This window comes from Giraffa tippelskirchi, chromosome 10 (genome assembly GCF_054371585.1).
Source record: "Giraffa tippelskirchi isolate mGirTip1 chromosome 10, T2T-mGirTip1v1.2.pri, whole genome shotgun sequence".
Lineage (NCBI taxonomy): Eukaryota > Metazoa > Chordata > Mammalia > Artiodactyla > Giraffidae > Giraffa > Giraffa tippelskirchi.
Window position 1 is genome coordinate 13161567 of NC_137284.1, and position 15536 is coordinate 13177102.

The 15536-nt window shown below is 43.4% G+C and overlaps 1 protein-coding gene across 7 annotated transcripts in view; it reads left to right on the plus strand.

The window, feature by feature from the left end:
• Positions 1–14849, plus strand: part of PRDM10 (PR/SET domain 10) — a 147173-nt gene extending 132324 nt beyond the window's left edge. For 4 of the 7 annotated variants that reach the window (XM_081534045.1, XM_081534044.1, XM_081534047.1 and 1 more), the window contains 6 exons: positions 70–213; positions 1093–1263; positions 3054–3194; positions 6336–6504; positions 9350–9453; positions 11938–14849. In XM_081534045.1, the coding sequence (XP_081390171.1) occupies positions 70–213; positions 1093–1263; positions 3054–3194; positions 6336–6504; positions 9350–9453; positions 11938–12135 (927 nt within the window). In that variant the 3' untranslated portion in view covers positions 12136–14849. The remainder of the gene's footprint in view (positions 1–69; positions 214–1092; positions 1264–3053; positions 3195–6335; positions 6505–9349; positions 9454–11937) is intronic. The other 3 variants (XM_081534046.1, XM_081534049.1, XM_081534051.1) reach the window with 1 other exon arrangement.
• Positions 14850–15536: the final 687 nt, after the last annotated feature.

Sequence of the window (15536 nt, forward strand, 5' to 3'; positions counted from 1 at the left end):
GGTTTGCATTTGGGAAAGCTCAAAAATAACCAATTTTAGTAATTATTCTTGGTTTTTGCCATTTTTCAGACCAAGATGGTACAACATATTCGAAAGAAGCACCCAGAGTACGCCCAGCTCCCCAACACCATACACACACCTCTGACCACAGCTGTGATCAGTGCAGCGCCAGCCGTCCTAACTACCGACAGTGCCACTGGAGAGACCGTGGTGGTGAGTGTGAGCGGAAAGTACCTCTCCTATCCTTCCTGCCTGTCACAGCTCCCGTGCCAAGGCCACGTGTCTCTTGGCATTTAATTGGCTGGAGATGTAGCCCACCACCCTTCAGTGTCCCATGCAAGGCATGATGTTTACGCCTGGGTCTCCCAGTCGGTGCTTCCCAAAGCTCTCTGTGAAAGGAATAGCAGGAAATCCTCAGTGCTGCCTGTTCATCACAAGACTCTCAGAACCTCTGGGGTAACTCCCTGGCCTCACACTGACAGACTGAGATAGAGAGGTCATCTTCCAGCACCTTGTTTTTTTTCTTTTTTTAATATTTATCTATTTGGCTGCACCAGATCCTAGTTGTACCACACAGGATCTTTTTCTAAATTTATTTATTTGTAATTGAAGGATAATTGCTTTACATTGTTGTGTTGGTTTCTGCCAAACACACACAGGATCTTTTAGCTGCAACATGTAAACCCTTAGGTGTGGCACGTGAGAGCTGTTGTTCCCTGACAGGATATCAAACACAGGCCCCCTGCATTGGAAGCTCAGAGTCCTAGCAACCTGACCACCAGGGAAGTCCCCCAACATCTTCTTAACTTTGGATTTTTTTCTCTATCTGTGCTTAAGGCTTATCTGTAGTCCCCTGATCCACCAGTAAGACAAACTGAAGAAATTTTTTGTTTTTAGTTGTGCTGTGTGGTATGTGGGATCTTAGGTCTCCAACCAGGGATCGACCCCATGCCCCCTTGCATGGGGAGCCCAGAGTCTTAACACTGGACCAGGGAAGTCCCAAGACAAACCAAATTTTTGCAGGATTTCAGAGCACTGGAATAGCTCCAACCAGCAGTGTTATCAGCAATGTGCTTCTCGTCATTTTTCTAGACGACAGACCTGCTAACCCAGGCGATGACAGAGCTGTCCCAGACCTTAACGACGGATTACCGAACACCGCAAGGGGACTACCAGAGAATCCAGTACATTCCTGTGTCGCAGTCTGCTTCCGGCCTGCAGCAGCCTCAGCACATACAGCTTCAAGTGGTACAGGTGGCCCCGGTACTGTCTCGCGTTTATTTCTCTTTACCTTCGTGAAGACCGTATTGCCGTCAGTCAGTAGGGCAGCAGGGGTCCCCTAAAGCACCCTATGCTCAGAGCTGGAGCTGCGCCCTACATCACTGTGCCTGTCAGCTTGGAGTCGAAGGCCTTTGTATAGCCCCTGCTGTTGATGGCTGTAGACTCAGTGGTGTAAAGAATTTCTGTCAATAGTGTCTAGAGATTTTCAGCTGCAGTGTGTACCATTATCCTGCCCTACTGCAGGACAGTGTGAGCCTCTTCTGAACCCTTACCCTGGGCATCCAGGTTGACTACTTGTTGAAGAGCTTGTTTGATCAGCCCCTACCTGGGCATTGAATGATGTCTATCAGTGGGAGTTTATAAGGAATAATAATGAATTTTGAGTATCAGTACCTTATTAGTAGTGAGGTATAATTTCCCTTCTGCAAGGTAATTAGTAGCTCATTCTTACTAATTCAGGAGCTAAAAGGAAAAAATCCTCTCCAAACGACTGTTTCACTTAATTATGCTGAGAAATTGTACTCAAGACACACATGAACAAACATTTTGCTTTGAAATAAATGGACTCTGAAGATTTAAAACTAGTATGAAAGCAGGAAATTGGAAGTTGTCATTGACTGTCCTTTATTTTTTTTATAGGAGGGTTCTTTTTTTAATATACAGTACTGTAACTAATTTTAGGCTTTGGAAGAATCTTTGAATATCTGAAGTTGTCTGTAAATTATAATACATATGTACATTATTTTGGAAAAAGTGTCTCTACTTTGGCCACATGTTCACAGATGTCTGTGCTACAAATAAGGTTAGGAACCACTGTTCTTATGATCAAGAGTGACAAGCCAAAAGCAGCTTCTCTACTTTGATCTCTTTTAGCTGATAAAGGGTAGGCCATTACATTTAATTGAAATTTAAGGGAAAAGATTTTTGATTCCTGAGAGCTTCTCATTCAGCTTCTTATTAGGAGTTATATTCCCTCATTTCCCTTCCAGTATTAAATCACATTACTGTTTCATGGTTAGTAAGTATAATTTTTTAAATTAATTTATTTTAATTGGGGTATAATTACTTTACAATATTGTGGTGATTTTTGCCATACATCGACATAAATCAACCATGGATGCAAATGTGTCCCTGTATCCTGAACTCCCCTCCCACCTCCCTCCCCACCCCACCCCTCTGGGTTGTCCCAGAGCACCGGCTTTGAGTGCCCTCCTTCATGCATCAAACTTGCACTGATCATCTACTTTACATATGGTAATATACATGTTTCAGTTCGATTCTCTCAAATCACCCCACTCTGACCTTCTCCCACATAGTCCAAAAGTCGGTTCTTTACATCTGTGTCTCTTTTGCTGCCTTGCATATAGGATTGTTATTAGCATCTTTCTAAATTCCATATATATGTGTTAATATACTGTATTGGTATTTCTCTTTCTGACTTACTTCACTCTGTATAATAGACTCCAGTTTCATCCACCTCATTAGAACTGACTCAAATGTGTGCTTTTTTATAGCTGAGTAGTTTTTCATTGTGCATATGTACCACAACTTCCTTATCCGTTTGCCGATGGACATCTAGGCTAGCAAGCATAATTTTTAAGGCTGTCTCTTCCTCTGATGTTTGCCAGCTTGGCTTCAGTATGGGCTCTTGTGACTGAGCCCTGACTCTGCAGTCCCATCTCTTCTGGGGGACATGGTTTCAGCTGCAACTTCTCTCTGGAAGGCTTTCCCTGAACTGTACTCAGCATGGGTCTGGGTTTCTCCTCCCACAGGCCACTTCCCCACACCAGTCCCAGCAGTCCACGGTGGATGTCGCCCAGCTCCACGACCCTCAGACCTACACACAGCATGCCATCCAGGTGCAGCACATCCAGGTCACCGAGCCCCCTGCCCCTGCTGTGTCCACATCCCAGGTACGCTGGCCCCTGCTCCAGGGACTAGTCCTAGGATAACGTGGCCTCAGGGACTCTGAAGACGTACTAAGAGCGGAGAGATGTTATCTCAGACCTAGTCTCCTTGACTGTGGGAGTGATATCTTTATTTGGGGGGCCTTTAAAGAGTCATCTTTGCCTCCAGTGGCTCACTGGTAAAGAATCCGCTTGCCAGTGCAGGAGATCCAGGTTCCATCCCTGGGTCGGCAGGATCCCCTGAGTGACTGAGCATGCCTTCATTAGGGACACAACATTGAGTGCTCAGCCTCCCCTGTCTGGATGGAGCCTGACTTCTGATCTCCTGGAGATCTCCTGTTCTCGGTGGCTGGATGATGGTCGGCAAGAGCGGGGTTGTTTCTGTAATTTTGGAGCAGTGACATTGTGAAGGATGACTGTGTTTGTGTGATAGAGGCCTTCGTTGAGAAAGCAGAACACTGGAGTGGGTTGCCATTTCCTTCTCCAAAAGCAGAGCTACATCCGCCTGCAAAATATTTATTAAATTCTTACTTTTTCAAGAAACTTTTCTAGATTTTGCCCTCAAGTAGCTTAGAGTGTGGTAGGGATGTAACACATGCGCACAGCAAACAGGGCATGAAGGAAGGTACCTGAACCATGAAGGATGCCCCTAGACTCTCTCCTGACATTCACAGGGGCCAGGACAAGAGCGCACATGAAGGCCGCACGTCATCACCCTGAGTGGTTAAAGGTTTCACTCAAACCCACCAACCATTAAATAAATATGTTCTATCTTCCTGCTTGACGTAGGTACTTTCATAATGATCACATTGGAAAATATACATAAAGTAACCATGGATATTGGAGAAGGCAATGGCACCCCACTCCAGTACTCTTGCCTGGAAAATCCCATGGACGGAGGAGCCTGGTAGGCTGCAGTCCATGGGGTCGCTAAGAGTCAGACACGACTGAGCGACTTCACTTTCACTTTTCCCTTTCATGCATTGGAGAAGGAAATGGCAACCCACTCCAGTGTTCTTACCTAGAGAATCCCAGGGACGGCGGAGCCTGGTGGGCTGCCGTCTATGGTGTCGCACAGAGTCGGACACGACTGAAGAGACTTAGCAGCAGCAGCAGCAGCAACCATGGATATTAAATAAGGTGGATAGTGCTAATTAAAAATTAAATGTATCCACAATGCAGTGGGATAATATTTATAGACGTGCAAAATTAGCTGTTATACTAAAATAGTGTACTGGAAAACAGTAAAAATGAAATTAAAAAAAAACAATTAAAAAAAAAATTAAATGTGTTTTTCTGCCAAACACATGGCTGGCACTGGCAGTGGCCAGGTAGAGGTGGGAGGAAGTAGGGAAAAGGATTGTTGTCGTTGTTAAGTTGTGTCCGACTCTTTGCAACCCCGTGGACTGTAGCCCATCAGGCTCCTCGGTCCATGGGATTCTCCAGTAGTGGGTTGCCATGCCCTCCTCCAGGGGATCTACCCAACCCAGGGATCGAACCCACGTCTCCTGCCTTGGCAGGTAGATTCTTTACCACTGAGCCATCAGGGAAGCCCTTTTTTGTGTTCTCCAACTGCTTCCTCTTTTGTATCTCTCTTTTCCTGTCTCCAACTGCTGTGGAAATCCATAGGATAAACATGCACTTTCTCTGCCCTCCTATTTATTTTTTTTGGGGGGGGTGTCTCTGCTGCTTGCTGTCTGATTGCCCCTCCCCTCCTTCTAGTGTAAGGTTTCTGGTGAATTGTCCCAGCCCAAGACAGGCAGCCTCTATCCACAAAGGGCCATGAGTTTCTCAGGCCTACTAACATCATGCTTCTGAGTTTCTCAAAGGAACCGGAGGCTGGAGGGCCCGGACAGGCTCCTCAGAGTCCCTTGTCAGGATGAGCTGGCTGTTCTATCTTCCTGTGGGAAGCAGGGGCTGCCTGCTGCCCCCTTCTCATCCAGGCTCCATCTTGCACTCATGGGGCCTCTGTACCATGTGGACACCTCAGCCCACGTGTCTCAGCTCCATCCACACCCCTGCACTTGGCAATCCAGGCCACCCCGTTGGTCTCAGGTGCCTGAATACAGTTAGAGGAGCCCTGTGCAGGAGACAGGACCCCTGCGGGAGGCCATGCTCAGAGGAGAGACTTGTGTGGGTCTTGGAAGTGGATACAGGGCCATTTCCAAGGTCCAGGAGGCCTCACGTGAGAAGGGCCGGCCAACATCCCTGCAGGGTGCCTCTTGCCCACGTCTGAGGACAACGTGGATGTGTCATTAGGTTATGGGAGCTCAGTGGAGGGAAAGATGGTGCTTAGCAGGGAATCAAGGAAAATCAGGTAGAAGTGGTGTTTGAGTTAGGTCTCGGAGGAGGGTATGATTTTGACATAGCAACTGGGGGAGGCTGTATGATCTGAATATGCTCTCATTGTGAGAAAGACATGGGGGGATGAGCAAGACAGACACAGACGTGGGAAATTGTGGTGTGTCTATAAATTGTGATGTGGTATGTTAGTGACAGGAAATCATGCTTGGAAACAAGGCCAGGAAGGTGGTTTGGAACTGAAGTGTGGACACCTTGAGTGGCAGACAGCGGTGGTGGGGGGGTGGGATGGAGTTTATCCTGTAGACAGAATGGGTCCCTGTGTTTATCTCCACTAACTGGGGGGTATCTAGTGCACGGAAGTGGAGATTCCGACTTCTGGGTTCAACTTCAGTTTGTGTTACAGGTTAGCTTTGTGACACAGGAAAGTCACTGAGCTTCTTAGGTTTTTTTTTAAACCTATGCAATGAAGATAATTATATTTCCATTCATTTACTTTTCTAACAATTAAGTCTTTGGATACCCTTGTAGATAATCATCCTTTGGAAGGTAATTAGGATTTCATAGTTATGATTGCTTTTCATTAATTCTGTTCTTATTTAAAATAGGTCTAATTTTAGGGACATCCCTGGTGGTCCAGTGGTTAAGACTCCGCGCTTCCACTGCAGGAGGCATGAGTTCAATCCCAGGTCGGGGAACTAAGATTCCACATGCAATATGGTGCAGTCAAGAATAAAATTTACTATTTTAACAGTTCTGCATTCATTGTTACAATTCCCATGAGCATGATTTATTTTCTTCAGCAACTGGTTGACAGTTCACGCATCCCACTCTCTTTCTCTCCAGGTGGCTGGGCAGCCGCTGAGTCCCTCCCCACAACAGTCTCAGCAGGGGCTCAGCCCCTCGCACGTGGCAGGTAGCTCCTCACAGGGCCAGGCCCTCCAGCAGCCTCCCCAGGGCTCCACGGTCCAGCACACGTACCTCCCCAACACCTGGAATTCCTTCCGTGGCTACTGTAAGTAAGGCTGGCACTCCAGGGTGCAGGTGGGGAACCTGCAGCTACAGGATGGAATTTCATCGGCTTTATCATCGATTTTCTGGGTTAAAGGTTCATTAGCCATTTTCTACACTCTGTGGAGCTTGTACTTCGATGAGTTTCACTATTCAGCCAGCGTCTGATGTCAGGGCCACCCCGAAATGACATTTTTCTAAGAAGTCAGGAATATTGCTGGAGCAAGTGTAGGCAGGTGGTTTAAGTAGTACAGTAGCTGCATTTAGGATTTGAGGTCATGATTTATCTCTTCTAGCCGTGTTTATTGAATGTGTATATATCAATCACTGTGTGAGACCCTGTTCGTACAAAAGATGAATGCTGACTTTCATACATGTAACACCACACAATAATCATGCTAACCAAGTTTCATTAAGCTCTTACTGTGTGCCAGGAAAGATTCTAAACTGAATCTATATCACATCTAATATTCACAGCAGCCTCCTAGATAAGTTATCAGTACTTGCATTTAATAGATAAGGCAGTTTGGACACAGAGTAACTCATCCAAGGAACACAGCTACTAAACAGAGGACTAGGACCCAGGCAGCTTGGGTGCAGAGTTTACACTCTAAACCAGCACACTGTGCTGCTTCTCCTCACCAGATAGTCTTGGGCTCAAAGAAACTGTTATCTCATTGTTATTCAGTCACTCAGTCGTGTCCGACTCTTTGCGACCCCATGGACTGCAGCATGTCAGGCTTCCCTGTCCATCACCAACTCCTGGAATTTGCTCAAACTCATGTCCATTGAGTCGGTGATGCCATTCAACCATCTCACCTCTGTCGTCCCCTTCTCTTCCTACCCTCAATCTTTCCCAGCATCAGGGTCTTTTCCAGTGCATCAGGTGGAGACAGATATATGAGTAGCTGATTTCAAAACCCTGAGGTTAGTGTTACCAGAAGCAGTTGGGCTGGCTGCCAAAGGTCAGAACAAGTAGAAATCTTGGTGGGGACAACAGGTTTGGGCGTTAGCTGAAAAGTATGAGACCTTTATCACCGAGGACATGGAAGAAACAGGAATAGTAACAGTTAAGAGCTCCATAGCAGGAACTAGGAAAACAGGGGCTGTGTTGGTCTCTGTCTTACTACTGATTTTGTTTTTGGGTCCATCTCTGCTGTGATTGATCTTAGGCTGTGTTACGTAGATTTGGTGTGGAGACAGGCTCAAACACTACTGTTTAGTTATCTTTACCATCTGTTCTCTTAAATACTGGTGGTCACAATGAGAGCTGAGCCTAGTGTGTCAGGGAAGGATTCCTCCTCATGATGAATCCCAGTAGTCCTGGTAAATAGACTGACATTTACACTCAGTCTCATTCCGGTGAGAAGAATGTGGAATGATGCCTACCATCATGGTAGTCCTACTAAGAACTAGCATTCTAACCTGGTGAAATGATCTGAAATTTCTTATTTGCAAAAAAAGTTTAAAATATACAAAAAATAGGGAATTCCCTGGCAGTCCAGTGGTTCGGACTCGGCGCTTTCACTGTGAAGGGTGTGGGTTCGATCCCTGATTGGGGAACTAAGATCACACAAGGTGTGCAGTGTGGGGGGAAAAACCCCCCCAAAGCATATATATAAACACAAATATACACACACATAAATAGAACAGTAATGAACTCCTCTGTACCAGTTATCCAGCTTCAGCACGTAACAGCTCACGGGCAGTCTTGTTTGGTATGTACCCGCTGTCATTCTCTCCTCGTTCTCCAACTGTACAATATAATCCGTATCATTTCACCCATAAATATGTTAGTATCTATCTCTAAAATCAAAGGCAGTAAAAACAAAAAAACACAACTCTCGTGTCATGATCACACCTACAAATAAATTACAGTAATTGTGTAATACCGTCAAATATCCGGGGTTCATATTTCTGTGACTGTCTCTTAAATGTTTTTTTTTAACAGTTGGTTTTTCAAACTGGGTTCCAAATAAGGGCCATACATTGCCATCGATCATGTCTGTTGAGTTTCATTTAGTATATGTGTTCTCTTTCTTAATCCTAAGTTGCAGTTAACATGTTGAAGGAACTGGGTCACTTGTGTTCCCTACCTTCCGGATTTTGCTGTTGATATCCCTGTATTGTCATTTAAGATGCTTTCCCCTGTCTCTTTTATTTCCTATAGATGGGTAGTTAAATCTAGAGGCTTGATCAGATCAAGTTCTGGTTTTTTTCCCCTCAGACACTCCATAGCTGTTGATATATACCTCCATCAGGAGGCACATGACGCTTGTCTGTTTCCTTTACTCCGCCATTTCATTAGGCACTGCAGAGTTGTGGTGTTCTGATGCTATCATACTCTTCTTCTTTTTTTAATAAACATTTATGTACTTGGCTGCACCGGGTCTTAGCTGCAGCACGCGGGATCTTTTAATTGCGTCATATGGGACCTTGTCCCCTGACCAGGGATCGAACCCGGGCCCCCTGAATTGGGAGAGCAGAGTCTTAGCCACTGGACCACTAGGGAAGTCCCTTGATTCTATCATCCTTTATACACTTATTGCTAGGAAACTTCCATAATGAAAACACTTGTATATTAACTATCAGGTTATTGTGGGGTACAATTTGCACGGGAACGGCAGGATAGATGCTTTAAATACTTGGCTCATCTCCTTAATTTACCAGTTTTCAAAATAATGAATTGTCTCCTTGTATTATCTAATTACATCAACATAAGACTCTGGGAGCAAGCAAACCCATGGAAAATGACTCAGTGGGGAAAGTGGTCACTGGTGAGATACTTGTTTCTACCACTTGTATTGAAATCTGAGACCACCGAACTGTGGCTCTTTTCTGTTTTTCAGCATCGGAGATTCAAATGATGACACTTCCCCCAGGTCAGTTTGTGATTACAGACAGTGGTGTGGCAACTCCGGTCACCACTGGCCAAGTGAAGGCGGTCACTTCGGTAAGCTGTGCTGCTTGGAGGGTTTTCCTGTCTCCCATGCTGCACCACCCCCGCCCTCCTCCCAAACTCTTCATATCTGAGTTAGAAGTATGTCTTCTGTTTTCCCATAATATCTTGTGGTACTGTATTATAGCACAGCTTGTTTAATTATTGGTTCACCATCTTTTCCTAGTAGGCAATGAATTCCTCAAAAGCTGGGTCCTACTCTTTATCCTTAACGTCTTGCACAGGAGGCTGGGCTATAGCAAATGCTCCATAAAGATCTATTCAATTAATAACTACAGTGAACCTTCTGGATCCATATATGTATTTGTTGTGTTGTTGTTTAGTCACTAAGTCATGTGTGACTCTTTTGTGACCCCATGGATTGTATCCTGCTTGGCCCCTCTGTCCATGGGATTCTCCAGGCAAGCATACTGGAGTGGTTGCCATTTCCTTCTCCAGGGGATCTTCCTGACCCAGGGATAGAACCTGCGTCTTCTGCATTGGCAGGCAGATTCTTTTACCACTGAGCCACCAGAGAAGCCCATATATATAGATACAGGTAGATAATTGATCATCTTTTTATGTGTTTCTTAGAAAGTGTATGAGTCTTCATGATTGTTGATACTCAAGTAGGGAGAGAATATTATAATGAAAGTGTTATGAAATTCTTTTTTTTTTTTTTGGCCATGTCGTGAAGCTTGTGGGTTCCTAGTTCCCTGAGAAGGAATCCAGACCCTTGGTTGTGAGAGCAGAGTCCTACCGACTGGACTGCCAGGGAATTCCCTGCCATAAATTATATTGTTGTATTGCATCTGCTGCCTCTGTTTTTATCCTCACTAGGTTCTTCTGGCCTGTCTCTGGAAGACAGAGTATGTAAATTTAAATTAAGAAAGATATTCTTAACTGGCCTGGGATATTTAGATGTGCCCAAGGGAAGACTGATTACTGCCCAAGAGGCCTCAATGTGTAACAGGGTAGTTTAGTGGCCTCAGAAACCTGGCTTTTTTTTTTTTTCCAAATCACACCAAGAGCTCACCCATTTCTCAGCACACGAATTCATATTAACTAGACTGAGGAGAGTTGTAGAAATCTGAAATAACACTTTTGTCATGGAAACAGTAACTAATGTAAAATAGAATGGTCTCCTTGGCATGGTGAGTGGAATTTTTGCTCTTTTTTGTGAGTCCCACAAGGACTTACTGCCTCTTTTTAGGCCCTGCCACAGTATACATGGGGCTTCCCTGGTGGCTCAGTGGTAAAAAATCCGCCTGCCAAAGCAGAAGACTCGAGTTCAATCCCTGAGTTGGGAAGATCCCCTGGAGAAGGAAATGGCACCCACTCCAGTATTCTTGCCTGGGAAATCCCGTGGACAGAGGAGCCTGGAGGGCTACAGTCCATGGCGTCGCAAAGAGTCAGACACGACTGAGTGACTAAACAACAACAACAACAGTATACACACAAACAAATTTAATGTACAGTTTTGGTAGTAGATGGTCTGCAGCCAACCTATGAAACACTTAGGTGTCCATGGACCCTTGGTTGAGAATCAGCCCCCTCCAGCTAGAGAAAGACCCATTCAGGAAACCAAATGCTGATCAGAGAGTTGCTTTGATGAGCATGGACTCAGAACATATGCTCCAGATAAATCAAATTCATATTTGGCTATGGCTTTCTCTCTGGACTGTCCTTGGAAAGGCTGCTATCACGGTTTTCCTCCGTGACTTTTTTCTCTTTCAGTCTATATAGCTGACCAATCTTCCTTCTGACAGACACATCTTTTCTTTAAAAATGTTAAGGTAGCTGACATGGAGATGTTTTTTATGATCAGAGGGAAAAATGAGGAAAAACTAAGACAGTGTATGTCTTCATAAAGTCAAATTTATTCAATGCAAAGGACTTTATTCTAAGACTGTGTTCTTCCTGTGCTTTTGAGTGTTAAAATGTCTCTCATTTGACAGCAGCATTTAAAAAATGATTTCACTTGGCAAATTAAAATTTGGGAACATTAATTCTTACTTTAGTTTTCCTGGGTCTTTGAAATTCTGAACTCTGGGAACCATGGATCTTGACTTGGGGGGGTCATTCTGCCTCTTTAAGGATAATTTAACTATCTCTTCTTTGATCCATTTTGTATTCACGTTTAGACATTAATTGACACAGTCACCTTATTTTATGAATTTCTAAATTCTTAGGGACAATATATAGCACATTTCCTTTGCCAGGTAGGTTACCATCATGATGCAAATTTCTGTACCTGATGTTCCTCACTCTATCATTTGGTAGGACAACTAAGGTCCTCCTTTAAGTCACCTTTGTAGTTTACTTCTATGGCTGGACTATCCCCTCTGAAGGACTTAGGTAAACCATCTCCCCCATAGGTTCCTATTTGGGTTCCCCTTATAACATTTCTTTGCATATTCCTTCTCTCCTCCGCCCCCCACCATGGCTCTCACCCCGACCTCTGGCCTCAGACTTCTAAAGATCCTTTTCTTCCTGTAGGGTCATTATGTGTTATCAGAAAGTCAATCAGAATTGGAGGAAAAGCAAGTGTCTGCTCTCTCTGGAGGAGTCCAGGTTCAGCCAGCTGGACACAGTGACTTGGACCCCCAGACCACCAGCCAACAGCCCACCCAGTACATCATCACAACCACCACCAACGGGAATGGGGACAGCGAAGTGCACATCACTAAACCGTAACTCCCACCCTCAAGCCAGAATCAAGCAGTCACATCATATCTTTTCTTATTCATATGTCTGGAAGATTCTGACACTTACAACTCCTTTTTAAGATTTATCATTCACTCAAGAGTTTGGAAGTCACAGTTTTGATCCTCACCAGGGCTTATTTTAGCAAGATCATCTTTACCAAGTGGACTCTTCAAACCCTAGGAGTTCCCGTCATTCAGATTTCAAGCTGGAAAAACTTTGCCTTGCTCTTGAACTGGTTTTTTAACACATGGATAAGCCTTACTTTTCCTTTGTGGAAATATTAAGTGATGTATTGTGTCGTACCAAAGGTGGAGAAAGGATGTGCCAAGTCCATGGCCACTGGACTTCTTAATCCCAAGCCACAGCACCAAAGGCAAAGGGGCATTTTGTAGGCGCATATTAGGTCAGAACTGCTTCCTCTTGTGAGTTTGCGTTCTCAGTAATTTAACAAAGGGAGCCCACTGCATATGAAAATTACAATGATGAAACCTTACGATGGTCTGAAGGAAAAACTGTCATCTAAATTTTTCTTATTGCTGATTTTTAAAAAACTTGCCATTTTAGGGAAAAGAGCTGTTGGGCTCTTGGTAGTGCTTTGCACAGACCCTGGTCCTTAGCAGATTAGGTCAGAACCTCGTGTTCTGATAGATCTTACTTTATCACTCCACAACTATGGACTCCCTGTACAAGGAAAGGTTGCTTGATGTCAGCAGAATTTAAACTCCCACCTTAGAGCTTGGCCTCCCATTCTCTGGTTGAGCTTGTATGAAGGAGGTACTGGAGATGACAGTATCAAGAAAAATGGCTAAAGCAGCTATACAGAGAGTGGGAAGCACTGAGACCTCTTCCTGCCTTTCAGGATCCGTTTACCACTCATTGATAAAGGGCGAACCCTCGCTCTTCCCAGGTGTACCTGCAACCCTCGCTCACAGCGTGCAGTGTATTTTAGTCCTTCCAATACTGTCTTAAAATGAACATTCTTTCAGGTTGGATGGAAAAGTGGTCCTCCTTATTTCTTAACACTTTAAATATATTGCAATTTATTGGGCCTTTTGGTAAGATAACTAACTTCACACCTTGGGGAAAAATTTAAAAAGGTGGGACCATTTATAATGTCTGTTAGGGCAATTATAAGGGATCTGGAAGAAACTCAGTCTTCGTATTACATTGTCAGTTGGGAGAGGGAGAAAATTTTGCCTCAATGATAGTTTTTCTTATCATTGTTCCTGTTTGGGAATCTTAGTAGCTATGAATTCAGTGGGGGAAGGTATTTCCCTTCTTTTTACCGTACATTCCAGTTGTGCACATAAAACACTGCAGAAACCAATATGTATTTTAACAACTTTTTGTGACGTACATTTTTAGAATAATTATGGAAATGGTAGAATTTATCATTCTAGGACAGGAAGACTGGCCTTCAGTTTCAAATGAAGTTAACTAATTTATTTTATTTACATTTCTGGGTAAAAACTGGCACTATAAATTAAGAAGTATAGTAGCTTCTTTATGGAAAAGATACCTTTCTGAAAAGTAAACAATTCTATTGAAGTAACTTTACTAATATGTAGATTTTGCACTTTATTACTGAGACCTCATTCATGTAGTTAGCCCTGAAAATTTAGGCACTAAGAGAACCTGAGAGTTCTTAGGTAGTAGTGTGGAAAATGAAAACGGACTCTGTATCTTTAGTAACAAAGAGGTAATGCTGATGTTTTCAACAGAAAATACAGACTGTGTGTCACAATGTAGAGATTCTGAGTCCCACAGTCCTCCACTGTGATGATTACAAATGTCCTAGTGTCCATCCTCAAAAGATTTGCCAGGTAAAGAATATCAGGCTTTCCCAAAGATCCAGTTTAGTTTTTTGGCCCTGTTGGGTTCCTTTTTTATTTGAACCAGCAGTGTACCTCCCTCCCCTCAGGAATAACTTATTGACTAAGATGGAAAACTATCATTGAATGGAATGTTCATTTTATGCCAGCTATTTCAAGTTTTAAAATACACAGAAGAGAAAAAATATTGTGGAAGGACTTCTGTTTCTTTCCCATCTAAGTTCTTTCTTTTCCTTTTTTTTTTTTTGTCCTTATAAGGAATAAGTAAGGACTCTAGAACTATTGATAATTTGTATATTATCAACCAGAGATGCAGGTGTGGCAGTTGAGCCAAACAACTTTGCTTTAAGATCAGGTATTCAGCACATTTATTTTAAGGTAGTGGATTTTGAAAAGGACTTGGATTTGAAGAGATGGCAGATGATAAGCCATCTAAGACCCAATTTGAAAAAAAATTTTGTAGCCACTTTATACTGTGGTCTCTCCTAGGACACACTGGCACTATAAACTTCAGTGCAATGTGGAAATTTTGGAGTAGGTTACATACAGATTTTACATTTTTACTGTTTGATTTGTGCCCACATAAACAGACATTTCATCATGTAAACTTACTGTTATTCTGGAAAAATCTATTGTTTTGGTCTTCTTGAATTGTTTTCTGATTTGGAATTATCCTTTCAAAAAACTCTTAAGACGTGTAGGGCTAAAAAGCACTTCGTGAGTTGCTGAAGCTGACCCACAGGTTGGAAATGTTGACCCTACCCTGTTATTTAAATGTGAACATTTATGTACATTCAGTGAGTTATAGTGTTAATAGTCTTGTGCTACTCAGCAGGTGTAAAAATTAATAAATATTTTTTTTAATAAACATCCTTCTTGTTTGTATGTGTACAAAATACAAGAGCTTCTGATAGTTACTTTTTTTTTTTTTTTTAATAGTACAACTTACATTGTTTTGACCCTTTGGTTTACTTTGGTGTGGTCAGAGACACTGGGTCTGGGAATTTATGGATGACAGTATGGAACGTTGTTCCCCTGCCCTTTTACTTGGTGGTGTGTAATTCCAGATCCCTCCCAACAATCTAAAGGGAACTAGAGGCAGGCGTGCAGTCAACAAGGGAACAGAGATTGGCTTTGTTTGGAAACCACTATTTTCCAAGCAGGGAGGAACACTAGTTTGGCCTGCCAGCTTGTCTGACATATTTCTAAGCAGAGAACAGAGGACGGTCCCCGAACAACTGGTTGGAAGTAGCTGTGTAATAAGAAGTTCGAAGCCGTTCAAAATAAAACCTAGCGAGTTAGAAGAAAGGGGCCTAGGTCCTTAACTATCGAGAATAGTTGAGAGAAGGTATAGTAATAGAAGGCTACCGAGTTTGATTTACAAATGTATTTTAAATGTGTGTACTTTCTTTCCGGAGGTCGAGGATCCAGGGATGGGAGAGAGAACTGGGGCCACGCCCGGGTTAGTTGGAGCGGCACAGGCTCTGATCAACATTCTCCTCGATGAAACTTGAGAAATCACAAAATAGGAGCTAACAGCGCACCACGTGGCTGGTA